Source organism: Ursus americanus, chromosome 9 (assembly GCF_024610735.1).
Source record: "Ursus americanus isolate L20-20 chromosome 9, mUrsAme1.1.p, whole genome shotgun sequence".
In the NCBI taxonomy this organism is placed as follows: Eukaryota; Metazoa; Chordata; class Mammalia; order Carnivora; family Ursidae; genus Ursus; species Ursus americanus.
This window is the reverse complement of record NC_142135.1, coordinates 10,653,619-10,673,942: the sequence shown is the minus strand read 5'-3', so window position 1 is coordinate 10,673,942 and position 20,324 is coordinate 10,653,619. Positions and strand designations below refer to the sequence as shown.

General features: G+C 45.5%; 1 protein-coding gene across 3 annotated transcripts in view; it reads right to left on the bottom strand.

Annotated features, from left to right (window-relative positions):
• Nucleotides 1–20,324, bottom strand: part of ADCY8 (adenylate cyclase 8) — a 223,451-nt gene that overhangs the window by 24,482 nt on the left and 178,645 nt on the right. For all 3 annotated transcript variants that reach the window (XM_045812205.2, XM_087864614.1, XM_087864615.1), the window contains 2 exons: nt 16,078–16,250; nt 6,939–7,017 (listed from right to left, as the gene is read on the bottom strand). In XM_045812205.2, coding sequence (XP_045668161.2) covers nt 6,939–7,017; nt 16,078–16,250 — 252 coding nt within the window. The remainder of the gene's footprint in view (nt 1–6,938; nt 7,018–16,077; nt 16,251–20,324) is intronic.

Genomic DNA, 20,324 nt, shown 5'->3' with positions numbered 1-20,324 from the left:
AAAACGTTCTGAGAATAAAAAGAACTCAAAAAGAATCTTAAAACCATTTACAACAATTGCATTATAGGTCGTATGTCTGTATCATTACTCTTAGACTACTTCTTGTGAATTGCAGGATAAAGCAAACGGGTAATTGTATTGGTGTCACTGAGAACTGGCATTTCTGGGAAGGGAAAAAGGAAATGCAGATATAAAATTCATGGGTCTAAGCCAAAAGCCAATAAGTATCACTATGAACTCATGGTATGTCCGTATTTCCTAGCATGGCCCACTGATACAAAGGCTAGAAATAATGAAAATCTAGTAGCCATGGTGGGCATTCCCAGTGTCCCGACTGTGGTTTTGAAATATCAATTTCTACAAAAATGACCTCGTACTCTTTGCACAAACGGCCGAGGTTCAGGGCAGGAAACATACAAGCCTGGACCATCTTTTTACACTAGAAAATAAGAAGACCCCCAGAGACGACAGGGGTTACGTGAATAGGTTCCCATATGCAAAGATGTGACAAATGGAGCCTTAATAAGGATAGTGACTGCAATGGATAGAAACAAGGGACTATGGTAACATGCATCAGTTCACAATGACACTTAAGACACACGACCTCACTGATCATCTCTGGATGGTGCTTGGGGACAGATGGACGGGGAAACTTATGGGGAATGCAGTTACAGGGAAAGAAGTAAGCATTGATCCTGCCTTTGCTTTATGAGCTGTACTTGGAGGAGAAAGCTCTCCTTCACACTGTATTCTAGCTAATGACTTCTGGACTACGGATAGAAGGGAGATATCACCATCTCTAAAATAAAAGAATAGAGGCTATTCTTGTCAATAGCTGCTAACAGACAAAAAAGATAAGTAGATAGTACGTGCCTGTTAAAAGTAATTTCCCAAACCAACAATAACATATTTTTGTAGAAAAAAAACTGAAACTGAATCTCACCAAGTTTCTAAACGTAACTACCAATACAGGAAAAACAATGGACAGAGGAATGTGTTAAACACCCCGAGAGGATACGACCCACCAACTCTAAACTGGGAAGCCTTATAGAAGTTGCACAACTCTCACAGAATTGCCAGAAAAAAGATATAGAGAGTAATCTTATAAATTAACAGACTTTAGAGTTCTCAACCAATAGCAATACACCGATTTTATTTGTGACCCAAATCAAATAAACCAACTTAAAAACAGAATTATAAACCAATTGAGAAATTAAAACAGTGCCTAGAGGCTTGACAATGTCAAAGAAATACCATTTTCTTTTTTAAAATGCCTAATAGCGTTGTGATTAGGTTAACATTCTCTATATTGATTAGATGCATATTGAAGCATTCACAGAGGAAATGGCAAGACATCGGGAATTTGCTTCAAATAATTGGGAAGGAGCAATGAGCAAAATGAATAGGGAGAGAGGTGAGAAAAGACACAGGAGCTAATGACTGTTGAAGTTGTGAGACTATTATGCATTTCATAAACTTTTTTTTTTTTTAAGATTTTATTTATTTGACAGAGATAGAGACAGCCAGCGAGAGAGGGAACACAAGCAGGGGGAGTGGGAGAGGAAGAAGCAGGCTCATAGCAGAGGAGCCTGATGTGGGGCTTGATCCCATAGCGCCGGGATCACGCCCTGAGCCGAAGGCAGACGCTTAACCGCTGTGCCACCCAGGCGCCCCAGCTCATAAACTTTTATATATGTTTGAGATTTTCCGTAAGAACAAAAAATGAGCAGTAGCAGCACGTTACACAGAAGAATGCGGTCTTCACTGTTTTGTTGTGTGACCTCGGGAAACTCATTCAACTTCTTGTATTTTGGTTCCCCTTCTAAAAAATAAGGATAATCATCCCCATCACGCCTAGTTCAAGAGGCATGGATTATTATGAAGATCTACTACATGGACTGAATCACGTGCTGCACGCAAAAGAATTCCGAAATGTCTCAACTATAGATTCATAAGATACTACTGCAACTTAAGACAGCAGTGGGTAAGGTCAGATCAAGGCTGGGCTTTAGCTTTTTTCCTTCCAGATTCAACAGCATCAAATTTTCATTGGTCAAGTGGCAGGACAGTATTTTCTTATCCAAATGAAACGTTTTGTTATCTCATGCTTGCTTGAAGCAGGGGATCATTTTTTATTCATTTTCCATTGAAACCCTTTCATCTGGTTGAATTCAACTCGGAAACACAGGGAGGGAAATCTGGAGTCCTGGAGTTGATTTCAGCCGGGATTTTCCTGTTACAAGTTAAGAACGCACTTGGCATTTCAGCCAGGCGATGTCTGGTCACTGCGCTGAAGGCAGGTCCATAAGGAGACTGCAAGCCGAGGACCGCTCTGCTTCTTGACAAAGCAAGTCTCATGCAGGCAGGCATCGTCTATTTCAATCCCTGGGAGAGGAAAGTAAGCTTTTCCAGTTTACTAAAGATCTAGCATATAGCGCTCCTGCTCTCTGCACAGTGCTCGGCGTACAAAATGCGTGAAACTCAGTCTCTGCCTTTGATTTGTTCTCAGCTCAGAAGTGAAGGGAGAAAAACGAAAGACAGAGGAACATGTTAGGGAAAGAGATCATTTCAACACAGTGGTTAGAGCAGATGTGGACAGGAAGGCAAGGCACACAGAAGGCACACAAAAGCTTTGGAAGTGAAAATTCTTCAGCGTTTGCTCAAGAAGTGTCGATTGATTTGGAAGTGCAATCTCTTTCTTGATTTTCCCCAGACCATTAAGGAACTGGGTGTATGAGAAGAGTACCAAGGGAACCAATACATATTGTTCAGAAGCTTTGTGCCAGGCTCTTAGCACAGAATGAGAGCTAACAGCGCCCAGCTCTTGTCTTGGACCAGGCACTGTTCTAAGCACATCCGATATACTGAAGCTCATTTACTCACATGACTCAACAAGGTAGTACTTTATTATTCCCATTTCACAGGTGAGGAAATGGAATCACAGTAAGGCAAAGTCAATTGCCCAAGGGCTCACCAATAGCGACTGGCATTGAACTCTGGGCATTCTGACACCAAGCTGTGACTTGACCCCTGCTCTTTATGTGCTTGACCTCATGGAGCCGTTCTCCAACTCCTCGTAGAGAACTATTATCCTTCTCATTTTACAGGTAAAGAAATGGCAGCTCTAGGGACTTGAGTTTCTCAATGTCACCCATCCTCCCACTGACATTGCTGAGACTCAAATTTAAGAATATTTGGTTTAGGGCGCCTGGGTAGCGCAGTCGTTAAAGCGTCTGCCTTCGGCTCAGGGCGTGATCCCGGCGTTCCGGGATCGAGTCCCACATCGGGCTCCTCCGCTGGGAGCCTGCTTCTTCCTCTCTCACTCTCCTGCTGTGTTCCCTCTCTCCCTGGCTGTCTCTCTGTCACATAAATAAATAAAAAATCTTTAAAAAAAGAAAAAAAAAGAATATTTGGTTTAGGGGCACCTGGGTGGCTCAGTCAGTTAAGCATCTGACTCCTGATTTTGGCTCAGGTCATGATGTCAGGGTCATGAGATGGAGCCCCACATTGGGCTCCGTGATGGGTGTGGAGCCTGCCTGGGTTTCTCTTTCTCCCTCTCCCTGCCCCATATGCTCTTTCTAAAAAAAAAAAGGAATATTTGGTTCTAATGCCTGGGTCTTTCCTTCTAAGCCACAAGGTCCTGGTGCCCGTCCGTATCTGACCCGGAAGTAAGTGACTGGAGACCTGATGAATCTCTGTGCCCACATGCAGAGTCCTCTGCTATAAATGGAGCCTCTGAGGCAAAGCCCATACCTCAGGGCTGCGAGGGAACCAGGCACGGCATCAGGCACCTGACTGCTCTCTCTCTCCAACGTTCAGAACATTCACCTGCTTGGAGGAGGAGGAAGGGATGGCATAACACTTCCACATATGTGCAAGATGAAATTTCCCAAGTGTTCAGTTACATAACTCCCTCCGTCCCTCTGGAGATGTCTCATGACACAGGCTCCCACAGGGCTGCTGTGGTGTACCAGGCATCGAAGGCATTATTCAACCTTTAAAAAAACTGAGGGCCTCTGAGTCACAAAGAGAAACTGGTGGAAGCAGGTAGCCAACCCAGGATTAGACCGACTTGGGTTCAGAGAAATAGGAGCCTGACAGGTGCTGTAGACAGAGGACACTGAAGTGTGCAAGTGAGGCAGAAAGACTCCTTTCACAAAGAGAGGCGAGGGGGTGCCTGGGTGGCTCAGTCATTAAGTGTCTGCTTTCAGCTCAGGGCGTGATCCTGGCATTCTGGGATCGAGCCCTGCATCAGGCTCCTCTGTGGGGAGCCTGCTTCTTCCTCTCCCACTCCCCCTGCTTGTGTTCCCTCTCTTGCTGGCTGTCTCTCTCTGTGTCAAATAAATAAATAAAATCTTAAAAAAAAAAACACACAATCAAAAAACAAAGAGAGGCAGGGGCAAGCGGTGGGGAGAGAACAGACCCAGAAGTTTCAGATTCCTGTTTCTAGCTGGTGTCCCTCATTGGCTTTACGACCTCCGTGACTTGGGACCAGATGCATAACGATACTTTCCCTGTTTGTCTCAGAGGCCTGTTTTCAAAGTAAAGCATTCATAGCTTACGATTTTTGAGGAAAACGTATTCTATGTGCAAACCACTGGAATTAGTATATTACAATTATATTCTCATATAATCTTATATCAACCCTATGAGGTAGAATCTGTTATTAGCATACCCATTTTATAGGCGAGAAAATGCAGACTCAGAGAGTTAAGTAAATTGCTGAAGGTTGCATAGCCACTAAGTGGAAGAGTTGGGGTTTGAATCCTTCTCCCCCACTCCAAAGCCTATAGACCTGTAACTGCTACCATTATGGGATGTGATTATGTAATTTTGGAGCCTTTTGAAGTTTAAAATAAGGAGACATATCAGATGCCACTTAAACACTCAGATCGTCACTATGCACAAATATACTCTTACTTTATGCATAATCTTAACAGGGTTAGGTTGTCTGTTTTCCAGGACACACAGAGGGTAGAACAAATTGAATCAGAATGTTTAAAGAGGATTGAGGAAGGGGCATTGCCGGGGCACAAAATAATTTCTTCAGGTGACAGAGGAGAAAGGAGTCCTTCCTATTTTGGAATAAGCACCCTCACTCTGAACTTGCTCTCTCTTAAGTTATCTCGGGGTGGGGGGTGCTCATTCGTCAGTTTCACACCTGGGGGCTGGAGGGTGGGTATGTTTCTCTGTAGGATCGCCTTGTCTGATTTCATCGTCATAGCCCTGGGATGGATTGCTGTTTGCATGTCAGACTGAAGAGTTCTCCTCTGTAACTAAAAGCCATCTAGATACGGAAGGTAGGACCCCAGCTCTGACAGCCAGCCAGAAATACCTAAATACAGGAATTCTGGAAATGGCTAGATTATGACATTTGGTTTATCATTTTGCCATGAATTCAGTTCAAATTCAAAACCAAACCAAAGTCACACTGCAAGACTGAGTGCCCAGGGCCATTGTGTTAGTATGTTAACTTCTTTCTTTCTCCAGTGCAGAGAAGTCGGAAGGGTGGGCTTTGGAAAAAGATCTGGGTTTGAATTCTGGTTCTCCCACCGACTAGATGAGTAGCATGACTTTTTCATCTGTAAAATAGGATTGCTGGTAACTATCATTCCGGGTTGTTGGGAGGATGATATAGATAATAGAGGCACAGAGTAGGAACCTGATACCCACGAATTCTTCCCCCTCGTCAAGTCATTTTATTTCTTTCTGCCCTTTGACGACATGTTACCGTCCCCCCTTATTACACATCACTTCGTATGTATTTCTAGGTTCTCGGGGTTTGGGGCTGTTTCAGGGTTTCTCAGGGTTGATTACCTCCCTGTTTCCATGGTGATTTCTCAGCACTATGTTTCTATTTCTGCTGTAGCTAAGAGTCTTCCTGTTTTGTTTTTCTCCTTTCCTGGTTACTTTTTTTGAAGTGCATGCAGACCAAAGAAAGATGGACCAGGATCCAGGGCAGGGCAGGGAAGCTGGCAGGGCCTGGCTCTACCGGGGAGAGAAAATCTCCCCAGTTGATGAACACCACCGCATTCACGGTCTGAGTCCGCATGGAGGTGTCCTACTGGCCACAGCAGGTAAACCCCCTGGGGCGAAGCCTCGTATCACACTCCCATGCAGAATAAATTCTTGCCCCTCCAATTCTTGAAGTCCTTGCACAGCCTGACCCCCACATAGCAGGCCCCTCACTGCATTATTTAGGGTCTGCTCTCCTCCAGGAGACTGGTACCTTTGGGGCCAGGGATGGGGTTTTATACGGAGCCATCCACAGCGCCCACCCCAGATCCCAGCAGGGCATAGGGAAGTGGCATCGATACACTTTAGGCACTTCATCTGCTTGAGACAAATAAGGAGCACTTCCTACGCTTATGTAAGGCAGTGTGCAAAATGCTGCACCTGATAATCTCAAGTGAGTCTTCAAAACAGCCCGATTCAGGTGTTACCATCCTATTTTGCACCCGAGGAAGACCTCTAAATTCAGGGAGACAAGCGACTTGCTTAAGGCCACATACTGAGAGTCAGAGGCTGGATTAGGACCCTGGCTCAGCTGGTCCTCACACCTGCATGGTTCCCTAGCCCAGCACACAACTTCTCCAGGAATGACTTTATGCAGGCAATAATGGAACTGGGAGAGATCCTGGTTTGCATCAGGCAGAAATTGCAAGTTTTGTTCTTGTTTTTGTTTTCATAGTAATGATCTCTTTGAAAGAGATATACGTGAAAAGCATTAAAACCACTTGGCTTGCCAAATCATCTTCTCCAGCTTAGTTTTTTATTAGGTGGTCTTTATTAGGAATCGATTCGTTAAGAATCACCACTTTCTGCAAGCAGCTGATGGGTCATTTGCTGCACGGAAGAGCAGAGGCCTCGTAGGTCAGCTTCATGGCAATGGGAAATGCCGGGTAGTGGAAGGGAGTTAGAGCGAAGTGTTGGATTACCTGCTGTCCATGGTAGAACACGGCAAGGAGGAACACGGCCATCAGGAGCAGTGACGCCTCCTTGGTCCCCAGGAAATCTCTGTTGAAAGAAGAAAGGCAAATGGGGCGAGGTTACATCCATGGAGGGACCTCAAGGAGACTCATTAGGAGACCGGGCTCAGAAGGGAGTGGGGTAAACAGAAAGGAGGGAGTATCTCCTAAGCACCAACTAGGTGATAGGGGCTGCTGTCTGAGGGTTTCCACATGGCCTGATTCAGAAATCAGTTGATTCTCCAGAGTATGAAGTCACTGTGGTCGCACCTGGTGGACGAATCTAGAGTCTAGCATCTCAATAAGACACTCACATTGATTAAAAAAAGAAAAAAATTCCCCTTTGCAGAACACTTCCGGACTTCAAAGAGTTTTGTAACTTTCTCATCACAAAAACCCACATGAAGACCAGGATCCCTTCCTTTTTGTCTCGATGTTATTCTATTTAAGGGACAGGTACATGGGGCTGATGATGTGACTGTCTCTGTTCTAACTGCTTTCACTTACGTTCTTAAATCAATTCTATGAGTTGGACGCTGCTTTAATTCTTCTATCAATGTTTTAAATTCTTGTATCAAGTCCATGAGTCAGGCACTGTTATAGTCCCCATTTCAACAAAGCCTTTGTTCCCTGTGCATCATCTCCTCCTGGAATGACCCCTCCCCCCCACCAAATGCTCCACTCACAGTCCTTGTTGGGGCACAAGCTGAGGGGTCGCTGGTCTGGCCTATCTTGGGCTTTCCCAGAGATCACGCTGGAGGGCAGCTGAAGATGGGTAAGTGGGTGTTTAAACAGTGATGTGACTTTCTGTCATCTAAGGAATTCAGTTCCAGGGAGACCTTTGTTTGATTCCAATGTGTTCTCTGTTTCATTTCAGCCCAGCGCGAAGCCATTCTCAGGACAAGCTAGGCCAAGAGGCCAAGGGTTTGGAGGGAGCAACAGTGGACTTTGAATACAGACACAGGCGATTTGTGAAAATAAACAGTCCCCTTGACAGGCTTCTGGAGGCTAATGAAGAAAACTCAAAATTAAAAAGTTTTAGACAAATTGTCTCTAGGGATGTTGGGACTTGCTCTCCATTACCTTCTGTTCTTCCTCCACCTTTCTTCATCTCGGGGGCTGCCCCCTCATCCACTCACCCCTGTGCTTGAGCCTAATACAAAAGCAAACCTACGAGGCAGCCCTCACCACTCCAATATCCAAATAGTGTCTGTTCTTCCACCCAAATACACCTTCCACTCTCCTCCACTCTCTCTGTCTCTACCACCAGCACCTGAGTCCAGCCACCACGACTTTCAGTAGCCCCCTGCATTGCCCTCCACCATCTATTTCCAACACGGTCACTGGAATATTCTGTGTCACTAAAACTGGCCACGTCACTCTCTGTTTTATTGTTTCCCAATCACAAGCACACATATACTCAGTAGTGACCTAACTCTGATGAGGCTTCAGGACACAAAGGGGCCATCAAAGAGGGGATGCAGTGTGTAGGTGGGAGTGGGGGGGAGAAAGAGTGAACACTGATATGGCTCCATCCAGGTGCTCTCCAGCTTTCCCTTTTCTCTCCTCACTGGAGATGAGCAAGAGTAGCCCTGGGCTCAGGAACTGGGAGCATGAACCCCGCTGCCAAGCCCAGCGTCTCATCTAGCTTTCTGTCAAAGACCCTCCCAGCTGATCCAGGGTGGGCCCAGTCCAGATCTGCAGATAGCACAAGAACTCAGGAACGGAAACGTGCTTTCCCTTGGGGAGCTCTTGTGCATATTGGGGCCCAGGGGACCAGGACGTCTGCAGGCTGGCGCAAGATTCAGATTTGTGAATCCCTAGTCCCATCTGCTTTTCCTTGGAGATAAGATGCTAATAATAGATGGTAGTCATTATTGTGTCTGTCGTCTATAGCCCCAGTGCAGCACATAATTACTGAGCGCTACCGTGCGCCAGGCACATGCTGGGATGAAGAGAATGAAGAAGGCACATCGTCTTTGCCCTCAAAACAGTCCAGGAAAGGAGAGAACCAGACAGATAGATAAGTTCATAACACAGTACGCTCCATTGTAAAAGTACGTCCTTGTTGCCATGGGAACACATGGGAAGGGAAAGTAACCCAGGATGGGTGTTCTGGGAACACAGGAGCTGAGTCTTCAAGGTTGGTAAGACTTCAGGAGGAAAAGACAGGACAGGCTTTATAGGTATAGGTATGGGGCACGTATCTTGCTTAGCTAGATGGTTGGAAAGCTGCTGACACTTTTTCTTGCTCCTGGTGGTGATGCTTGAAACAAAGCCCTCCTTCACACATGCTTCCACCGCCCTCATCTGCTCTCCCAGGCACTTCTGACATCCTTTTCTTTGTGATGTAGATGACTTCTGGAAGTCCGGTAACGTATCACTCACAACACACTCGCAAGGGAAAACACAAATACCTCTGGAAAGTGGTGGTTGACCCAACATAAAGAGTCGGCCAGATTCAGAATAAAAGTACGAGGAAATTATTATGAACAGTTTCTTAGTCTTTAAGCTCTATTTCACCTGGAAAAATTATGGCCGGAGTCAAGATGGGAAAATATGCGTAGAAAGTCAGCCAGGCCAAGGAACATCCAAAAAGAACTGTCATTTGAATTTAGAAGGAATTTTTTTTTTCTAATAGCTACTGTGAGTCTTTGAAGAACTTCCCAGAGAGCCAAATGACCAACATGTGTATGAAATTATAACACTTTGCTTGATATTGGGTGGCGCAGACTTAAAACCAGGGACATTTTGAACTAATATATTTATAATAATGAAATCACAGAATTAATACGACCATCTCTCTATGCTAACAGAAAGGCACATAATTAAGTGAAGACACGTAGAATAATGTCAATTCTCGAGGGCTATAACAGTCTTTAGAGAGCATCTTATCTGATGTCTCATAAAAATTAATGTTTAATTTGAATGTTACTCATTACAGAAGTATTTATGCTAATTGTGGTAAATCTGGAAGCTAATACAAATTCACAAATAAGAAAATAAAAATTGTCCTTATGCCTACCACCCAGAGAAAACAATGGTTACTTTTTAGGAGCTAAACAGGGACGTCTGGCTGGCTCAGTGGGTTCAGCATCTGACTCTTGATTTTGGCTCAGGTCATAATCTCAGGGTCCTGGGATCCAGCCCCGAGTCAGGCTCCACATTCACGGAGAGTCTGCTTGAGGATTTCTCTCCCTCTCCCTCTCCCTCTCCTTCTCCCTGTCCCTCCCCCAAATCATCCTCTCTCTCTCTTTCTCTCTCTCTAAAATAAATAAGTAAATCTTTTAAAAATATTTTGGAGCCAACTAAATGTCATTTCCTTTTTCTCCATGCAAAAATATGTTTACAAATTGAGGACTATATGGTTCATACTGTTTTTGTTAACCTACTTCTATACTTAGTATATATTATGAAAATAATTCCATGTAATTAAATACTTTATAATGCAAGTTGGGTGGATCCATTCTATTCCATACTATGTGTATAATAGATAACGTATTATCCCTTGCATGGCTTTTATTTTATAGATTTAAGATCGGGGACCAGGGAGAAGCTACTTGCCCAAGTTCACACAGCTGATTCTTATCAGAGGCCGGATGTGCATTCATATCTCAAGCACCAAGTTCAGAGCTTTGGCCATTTGTGCACCTGATGCCAAATTCCTAGTTTAGCTATTAGTTCCCATTTCCCCTTCTGAAACTCAAAATAAACCAGCCAGTATGGATGATGCTTGATTCTGTTGTCATGCTAATGACTACATTTGCTAAGTGCTGATCTTATGCCATACCTGTAATAACACTTTCCATATATGTTCCTCTTTAATCGTCATATCAACAAACAAGATACTATTAGCCCTATTCCAGGAAAGAAGAAACTGAGGCTCAGTTGTTCAATGACTCATTCTAGTTCACCAATCTAGTGAATGGTGAAGCCTGGCTGTCAATCTACATCTGAGTGGTCACTTTCTCAGTAGCTGCTGAGCCCTCCTATAGGCACTTACTTGTAATTGCTTGCCCCTAAGATCCCTGGAGATGGAAATAATGTCTTATTCATCTGTGAATCTGCAGGGCCTAGCAAAGGTGGGACAGGTAAGTGCTTACGGGATGGGGAACACTTGGTTTCAGGGTGATGGGGAGCAATAATCATAGAGGTTGTGGAGAGATGACACTTAGCTTGCTGTGATTCAATGGTGTAAGATGATTCCCAAGGAGTTAATGCTTCTTTTGGTCAGTCATTTATTTAATGTTTCACTCAACAAATTTTTAATTGGACACCTGCTGCCAGATACTCTATTAAGTGCCAAAATTCAAGCATGAGTAATGGTCCTTGCCCTCAAAAGCTCCTACTCCAATGGAAGAGGAAGACGTGAAAATTAATGCTTGCAACACACAGAGAGAAGGGCAATGATTAAAGATGATGTGCACAGATTAGAGGATGAGAGATGATCAGAGAGGGCTTTACTGTCCTTGAGTTGGACCTTGAGAGGGATGGGTTGGAAGTAGTCAGGGAGATGGATGCATCCGGCAGGGGAATGTGCAGACGCTCACTGGGTAGGTAAACAGCATGGTTTCCCATGGCTAGAACACAGGATATATATGTGCTGGTCTTGGGAGCTGCGGGAGGAAAGATTGGAGGAGTCATGGGGGCCAGACCAGGAAGACTCGTGAAGTCCTTGAGAAGCAGATTGAATTTTTAGCTTCTTAGAAGCAATAAAGAACCCCGTAAGGGTTTTTTTTTTTTTAATTTATTTATTTTTAGAGAGAAAGAGAGAACAAGCGGGGGATGGGAGGGAGACAGAGGAAGAGACAGAATCCCAAGTAGACTCCCTGCTGAGTGTACAGACTGACAAGGCTTGATCTCACAACCCTGAGATCATGACCTGAGCCAAAATCAAGAGTCAGATGCTCTACCAACTGAGCCACCCAGGTGCCCTGGAGCCCCTTCAGGGTTTTAAAAAGGATAATGATAATGAGTAGACCAGATGGCTCTGATGGCTTTCAGAGGGGTGCATCGAGAGTGGAGGCTGGGAGATCAGTTAGGTAACAGCAGCCCAGAGATGAGAGTGAGGATCTTTCTAGATCTTTCTAGAACAGCAACATTTATGGCATTGAAGGGACATGTGGGATAATAATTGTTAGTATTAATCAAGTGCTTGTTCTGTGCCAGGCCTTGTGCTAAGCTTCCATGATCACATTTGATCTCTCGGATACTCCTACAACATAGGAGCGGTTATTACCCCCACTTTACAGATGAGAAAATCTGTGCTTTGAGAGATCGTCACTTTTCATGAATTCTCTTTGGATCACACAGCTGGCTGATGGCAGAGCTGGGGCTTGAACCTCAGCCCCTTAACTCCCAAACTTGTACTCACACGTGTTGTGATAGAGTGCTTCCCCACAAGGTATGCGGAGGAAGATGAATCTCCAGGGACTGATAAGATACTGAGGGAGAGGGTACCTCTCCTGTTTTGGGCTCAGCGTCATCCGCTGAGACGTGAAGTTGTTGTGCGGGGCCTCCAGAGCAGACTGGGAGATACTGGTCTAAACTATCCGGGACCATCTCGCTGGAGATGTAGCCAGGCTGCCGGTGGAAGTAACGCACTCTGCGTTACGGGGGTACCTGACCCCCAGGTACAACCAGCAGAGTGCCGCTGAACCAAGGTGAGCTCCTAAAGTGTGGGCTAACTCCCCGACAGCACGAGCAGGCTGTGGCTGCCAACTGGACGCACCATGGCCACTGACCTGCTGATTTATAATGCAGCGGACGAGAGGGCTGAACGAGCTCTTCTGCTCCTTATTAGTTTAGTTCTGTGCATAGCAAAGTGTGAGTCAATACGAGACTCGCCAATAATTGACCTTGAGTCAGGAAGAAGCTGAGGAAAAACACTCCAAAGTCAGCAGCAGTGAGCTTGGGATTGTGTTCACGTTCACAACCCTACGAACAATTTCACTACAAGCTCTTCCTGAAGACCTCAGAACAGAATTCAGAACTAATAAACCTCTCTCCGAAGAAGGAGGGAGGGGCTAGGAATGCACTCTGACTGATCACCTGCTATGTACCAGGCACATATGAGCCTCACACAGCCCTGGGATAGAAGACAGTGACGGGCAAACTGCGGTCCAGAGATGGGAAGTGACTTCCTAAGGCAACGGACTCTGGATTTGAAGCCAAAGCCCTGGCCGGTTCGTTTGATTTCATTGTTACCACAAACGTGGCTTATTTTGTTAGTATATCTCTTCGAGCTCTGTTTGGCCATGGCAACACCTGTTGCCACTAACCATTTTACCTAATTTGAAGCTGTTTTGACTTTCTTTGAACCCTGGGCGTATCGGGAGAGATTCTTCAGCTTGACTTGGAGGAAGTGTGTGCAGCATTGACAAGGGCGGACTTTGGAGCCAGGATGACCTGAGTTTGACTCCAGATCTGGTTGTTACTGGCCATGGGCACCAGGAAAACTGTTTCACCTTTCTGAGCCTGTGTTCTTCGGGTGGTTGCTGTAAGGATCAAACAGGGTAATGTATATAAAGTGTCGGACGCACATGCGTAACAGACATAAATTAACATCTAGAATTTATAAAGAACCCTCCCAAATCCAGTAAGAAAAAGGCAAACAACCTAACAGAAAACCAGCCAAAGGATATGACCTTGACAGTTCACCTGAAAGGAAATCCAAATGGTCAACCAACAAACAAAAATGCATAAACTTACTCATGATCCAGGAAGTACCAATGAAAGCAATGAGACAAAATTCACACCCATAAATTTGATAAGAATTTGAAAAGTCTAACAAGGGTGGGGTGGGAATAAGGAGCAACAGGACCATCGCTTGTGAAAGGGAAATTGTTTTAAGCACATTGGAGAGCAATTTGGCACTGTACAAAGTGGAAAATACGAATATCTTACAATCCAGCAAGTTTGCTTTTAGATACAAGATGGAAGACTGCTGGTGATGGGTAGTAAGGAGGGCACGTATTGCATGGTGCACTGGGTGTTACATGCAACTAACGCATCATTGAACTTTACATCAGAAACCAGGGATGTACTGTATGGTGACTAACATAATATAATAAAAAATATTATTATAAAAAAAAACAAGATAGAAGTTCCAGGAGACATTTTCGATAATGGTCACTGAAGCATTTTTTTTTTAAGTAGGGAAAACTGCTAACAGCCTGAATGTCTATTATTAGGTCAGAGGATAAATATATTTTGGCACCTTCATATTATGCAATCAGAACATATTACAGCTGCAGACTGTGAAAGCAGTCTGCAGAATTACATCTGTGGATATCAACCTACATGCATCTAAGAAATGCAGTACTGCATGATGCCGAAACAATTTTATAAGTAATGTATAATATAGACAAAACTAAATTTATATAAAAAAAACATGGATGGGAAGGATACACTTAAGTGCATTAGAAATTGGCTCTTTGTAGAAAGAGAAGAAAAAATGAAAAAAAATAGGTGATGGGGATTAAGGAGTGCACTTGTGATGAGCACTGGGTGTTGTATGTAAGTGTTGAATCACTAAATTGTACACCTGAAATTAACATTAAACTGTATGTTAACTAACTGGAATTTAAGTAAAAACTTAAAAAAAATAGAAGAATCCAAAAGTGAAAAAATAAAATAAAATAAAATGCAGAAGTAGGGGCGCCTGGGTGGCACTGTTGGTTAAGCTTCTGACTCTTGATTACGGCTCAGGTCGTGATCTCAGGGTTGTGAGATCGAGCCCCAGGTTAGCCTCCATGGTCAGCGTGGAGTCTGCTTGAGATTCTCTCTCTCCCTCTCCCTCTGCCCCTCCCACTCTTGCTTTCTCTCTCTCACTAAAATAAATAAATAAATCTTAAAAAATGCAGAAGTAAATATAACTCATTATTAACATTGTTTATTTCCAGCAGTTGGTTCACAGATGTTCATATGATTAGTATCCAGCACATTTTCTGAGGCTTTTTGGACAATCTCTGCCTCATCTTTTTCTCCTTCGGTGGGCCCCTTCCTGTGGTCTCAGTTAGCCCTGTGCTTCCCACACCTGAGGCCCGTCGCCTCTGCCACTTCTGGCTCAGGTGAAGCTCCATGTTGCAGGCGTGGGGTCTGGCTTGCCCGTGGGGCTGTGTGAGGGTCCACGGGCTGTCACCAGGAAGTTCATCCAGAGACCGAGCTGTGACTTACGAGAGACAGGAAAGGTATGGAGCCAGTGGAGAAATTTCTCTCTCTTTCTGTGTCCTGAGCCATCTTTCCCCATTTCACTGCCCATCCAGAGACATTTCAACTGAGTGGTTCCTTTCTTTTTCCTTTTCTTTCTTTCTTTCTTTCTTTCTTTCTTTCTTTCTTTCTTTCTTTCTTTCTTTCTTCCTTTTTTTAAGATTTTATGTATTTATTTGAGAAAGAGAGAGAGCACAGGCAGGGGGAGCGGCAGGCAGAGAGAGAGGGAGAAGCAGGCTCCCCACTGAGCAGAGAGCCCGGCATGGGGCTCCATCCCAGGACCCCAAGATCATGACCTGAGCCGAAGGCAGACGCTCAACTGACTGAGCCACCCAGGCGCCCCTGAGTGGCTCCTTTCAATCTCTTCACGACCCATGTGGCCACAAAACCACGTCAGCTTGCGTTTGCCTCCCGACCTCTTCCCCTCCCTTTCACTGCCCTGGAGCTGTGCTGGCCTTTCTGCCTTGTCTCCGGCTCTGTTCCAAGAAATCTAGGCTGAGACATTATTTTTTGTACTTGGCTGTATTTCACGAGTAGTCCAGTGCAAGGAGCACAGTCTGTGGTCCATGCACAGTGGCTGCTACTATTAATAGCGTCACAGCCAATTTAGAATCAGACCCTACGCATCTCGGAGCTGATAAACTGGAAGAAATCATAAATGATTAGGTTTGGAGGGAGGAGACCGGAGCTACTCTTTAGTTCCTATTCACTCCAAACTTTGAAACTGAAAAGGAGGGATCTCGCCTAGACTTGTCAGCTAGCGAGCGCCTGAGCTGAGAAACAGAAGTCACTATCCAATGGTCCCCAAGTGCTGGGGACGCCATCTCAATCATCTTCCCAAGGGCTCCATTTCCCGCTGGGAGCTGGGCACTTCCGAGCATGTGATGGTGGCACTTACTCTCCACTGTGGTTCAGGTTGTCGTAGCGCAGGAAGAGGCCCGCGTAGATGGTCTCGGTGAGCAGGGCGTAGATGGCGGTCATAATCAGCAGCACGGCCAGCTTCAGGACAGAGTTCAGGCGGAGGAAAACCGCACAGGTCACCATGGCCAGCACCCCGGTGAAGACGAAGTACTGGAAACAGAGAGAGGCCAGGTGGTCAGACCCAACAGGAATGTGGGAGGGCCACTCCCCCAGCACAGGTGCCTGTGGGTCTCCTGACACAGGTGGCGGCTGAGCACCTTGGTTTGGAGAACTCAGGCTGCCCTCAAGTTCAACAGGCCTCCAACAGAACTCATCACTTCCTTCCCACCTCCTGAGCCTCTGTTCCCTGGCCTTTGGGGACCATTTACACCAGCCTTAAGCCAAAGAACCCTCAGTCTCTTCTTTGCTGCCTTTCTCTTCCCCACACTCCACGGCCAGGCCACCCTAAGTCTGTAGCCTCCACTTCCTTCCGAGAGCTCACATCCAGGCAGCCCTCCCCTCCTGAGCATTTTCTGTCCTGGTTCCAGAACAGTTTCCGACAGCTCAGTCTGCTTGCAGCCCCCAACCCCCACTGAACACACACGGTTTTTCTCTCTCCAGAATTTCTAAAACACAGACCTCATCATGCCACGCCTCAGCCTGAAGGCCTTTCGTGGCTCACCATTCCCTCAAATGTTGTCCTCTCTGAGCGAGAAGCTCACGAGGCCAGCACGGAGCAGATTTCCCTTCACTTTCCAAACCCAACACACGCTTCAGCCTCACGGTCCACCTGCATCTCGCACGGCTGTTTCCCAACTCTCCTGGGCCTCCATGCTCTGTATCCCGTGGCCTCTTGCTCAGAGCGCATCCATGGGACTAAGCCTCGCTTCTCGGACAAGCGTCCTCTCCTCAGAGAAGCCTTAGTGAGCATTTCCAGGTACCCTGGAAAGGGCCTCACACCTCCCTAGCACTGCCCACACCCAGGAGAAGATCTATCTCCTTGTAGAAGAAGCAGCTGTTCTAAAGGCCAAACTGGCCCCAATCAAGCTGGAATCCTGGTGCGGCCCCCACAGCCCAGTCTGCCCAGCTAGATTTCAGCCTTTTGTAGGAGGCTCCCCAGCCTCTTTCCCTTACAGAAGCAGCCCACTGTCTCACTCTGGATGGCAGGTTTGGATTTGGACTCTCCAGTGGGAAAAAAGAATAAAAGTCGCGTTATCAAGGCCCACTTGGTTCTCTGGTAATTTTCAAAATAACTGGCCAAGATGGGAATCATAATTCCCACTTTACAGGCGAAGAGACTGAAGCTCACAGAGCTTAGGTGAATTGTTCAAATTCCCACAACTGGAAAATGGCGCCTAGGCCACTGGGAAGCAATCTGTCCACGTACGTGTGACTGCAGTGGGCACACTAAGCTGGATAGTCCCTAAAATCCACTGCAGGCCCCTTATGCATGGCTCTCTGTAGCAACTGGCTGTCTCCTCTCTCTTATTACAGAAAAACAGTTTCTGGATAGGCAGAGGAGACCTCAAGAATTTCTAGAAATCTCCGAGCAACTCTGGAAGACACATTTATTGAGTTCCTAAGTCAAACCGACTCATTAATGTACACTTTCGACAATGATATCAACGAATGTGGACAGCACCCTGATGAGACCCCACGAGGGCCAGGCCTGGTGCCTTTATCATGCATGTGGTGGACTTGGGAATGAATAAAGCAGGGGCCCTATCCCTAAAGACCCCTGGGTCTGTAGCCTTGATTTTTGTCTTTTTTTCTTAGTAAATCCAATTGCATCCACGTCTCAATGGACGATGAGCTTTCTTCACTCCCCTTTAAGATCTTTCCTTGGCAAGATTTTCAGGTAACTCATCTTGATGCCTTGAAGCCATCATTTTAGCAGATAGAAGAGAAGTGGGTAGACCCGAAGGGTCTTGTTTCATTGTTATCTGCATCATAATGAAGGGTTGTGCACGGTTTTGTCAATGCAAATTATGAATCATGTATTAAATCAAAGCTGTCAAGATGATTATGCCCTTGAGCAAAACTTTATGAGGGCACAATGGTTAAGTTTAGGAAGTGTAATAAGGATTTGCTGAGTGGCTGTTGCAATCAAGGCATGTTGCTAAGCATTGGGAATTCCAAGGTGAGAGCTGGCCTGGACCACATTCTGTGGTCTAAGATGTGAAGATGACATGGAGAGACCAACGCCAACATCCTGTGGGATGTGCTCTGCCAGCAATGTGATCAAATGTGATGGAACGCAGGGGCAGAAGGAACACGAGTTTGGAGGAGGATTTATGGGACAGGTGGATTTGAACTGGATGTGAAGGATGGATAAGACTCACATGACAGAAGAGGGGTAGGAAGAACATTACAGGAGGATAGAATGACATGGACTCAAAGGTACAAAGGAACACATCTATAGAATGAATGCCTTGGGTATATCCAAGAACCACATAATTAATCATAAAGAGAGCTAGTAACATTGGCAGGCAGGTATGTTTCAAATGAGTTGCCCTCCTTCTTTGTCTGCCAAGACATCTGAAGTCATAGTATTTAAATACAGTCCCACGTTTGCACAATGGATTGATGTATCTTTTTCTTTGTGTTGCCTCAACCGACTGTGTTAGTGTGCTCTTGGCAGCACTGCTGTCCCCCTCCATTCCACTGAAAGGAACCACCCTGTTCAATGCCTTGCACAGTTGAGGGGACTTTCTGCTTTAAAGTGTAAGGTTGGGGGCGCCTGGGTGGCACAGCGGTTAAGCGTCTGCCTTCGGCTCAGGGCGTGATCCCAGCGTTATGGGATCGAGCCCCACATCAGGCTCTTCCGCTAGGAGCCTGCTTCTTCCTCTCCCACTCCCCCTGCTTGTGTTCCCTCTCTCGCTGGCTGTCTCTATCTCTGTCGAATGAATAAACAAAATCTTTAAAAAATAAATAAATAAATAAAGTGTAAGGTTGAACCTTATGGTGATGCTGTAAACCATAGGACATTAAAGGCACGAGACCTGGATAAATAACATCAGGAGCTTTTCCTCTGTCTCTTTTCTAGCTTGAATGAAGAGTGGGAGCGGGACCAGGAAACGGAGAGGAGCAGGAAGCTACAGAAGTGTTATGACTTTGTGAAAACCTCTCTTTCAGCTGCCTCTGGACCCATAAATTGCATATTTCCTATAACTTAGGAGGATGCTGGACCCAACACAATGACTAAATTTCTGTCAAATGACCAATAGTCTCTGTGTTCTTTTAAGTGAGCCCAGGAACTCGGAAGCTCCACAGCTTCTTGAGTGCCCCCGGAATGGGCCCTGAGCATTGGGGGGTCACAGGTGTGGCAGGGCAGAGATAGGAGGCAAAGCCACATTGCAAAAACTCTTGTTATGTTCTGCTGCCAAGTCTGTGCTTTATTCTGTAGTCCGCGAGGAGCCACGATGGGTTTCCGGTTTGTAATGGAGTCAACAGATCCGTGCTCTAGGAATCAACTGTGGTGTGGACAGTACAGGATGGATTGTAATTCATGGAGAAAAGCTGAAGGTTTAATGACAAGTTTGGGGACTAACCCAATAGATGGGGCAAGAGACACGTCTAGTTTTACGTGAAAGTGGGGAGAAGGAGGAGTCAGACTGGGGCTAAGCATTTCCGCAGGGGTTCATCTATTAACTAAGAGAAAAAACCAACTACCAACCAATGAGGATGGGGAAAGAGAATGCATTTAGCTTTAGGCTTCTTAAGCTTCAGGTTTTGAGGATGATTCAGGAAGGACAGCTCATGGCAACCACAGGTGTGAGACTGAGCTTCGGAAGACAGAAGGGTCCAGAGACACACATCTGACATAGTTCAGTTGACCCCACAAGACCCCAAAGTCTCCACAAGACTGCCCAAGCAGAGCATGAAAAGTAAAGGCAGAAGATACAGAGACTAAAATGTAGAGACTCTGATGTTTGAGGGGCTGTGGAAGAAGAGAAATAAGAACACTGATTAGGGATTGTTGGGGGTGTGAGAGCACAATGAGGAGACAGGAGTGGAAAAACAGGTAGCCACCCCAAAATATAAATCTCCATAGAAAAAGATATTCAGAGGAGCATTTCAAAGGCAACATATAGAAAATGTTTTCAAAATAACAACACAGGAAAGCAAGATATAAAATTTGATATGCACTATAATCGCAACAATGCTAAGAATGGACACAGATAGGACCTGGCTTTGGAGTGGATTATTTTCATCTGTAAAAGTCCTCTAATCTGATCATAACAC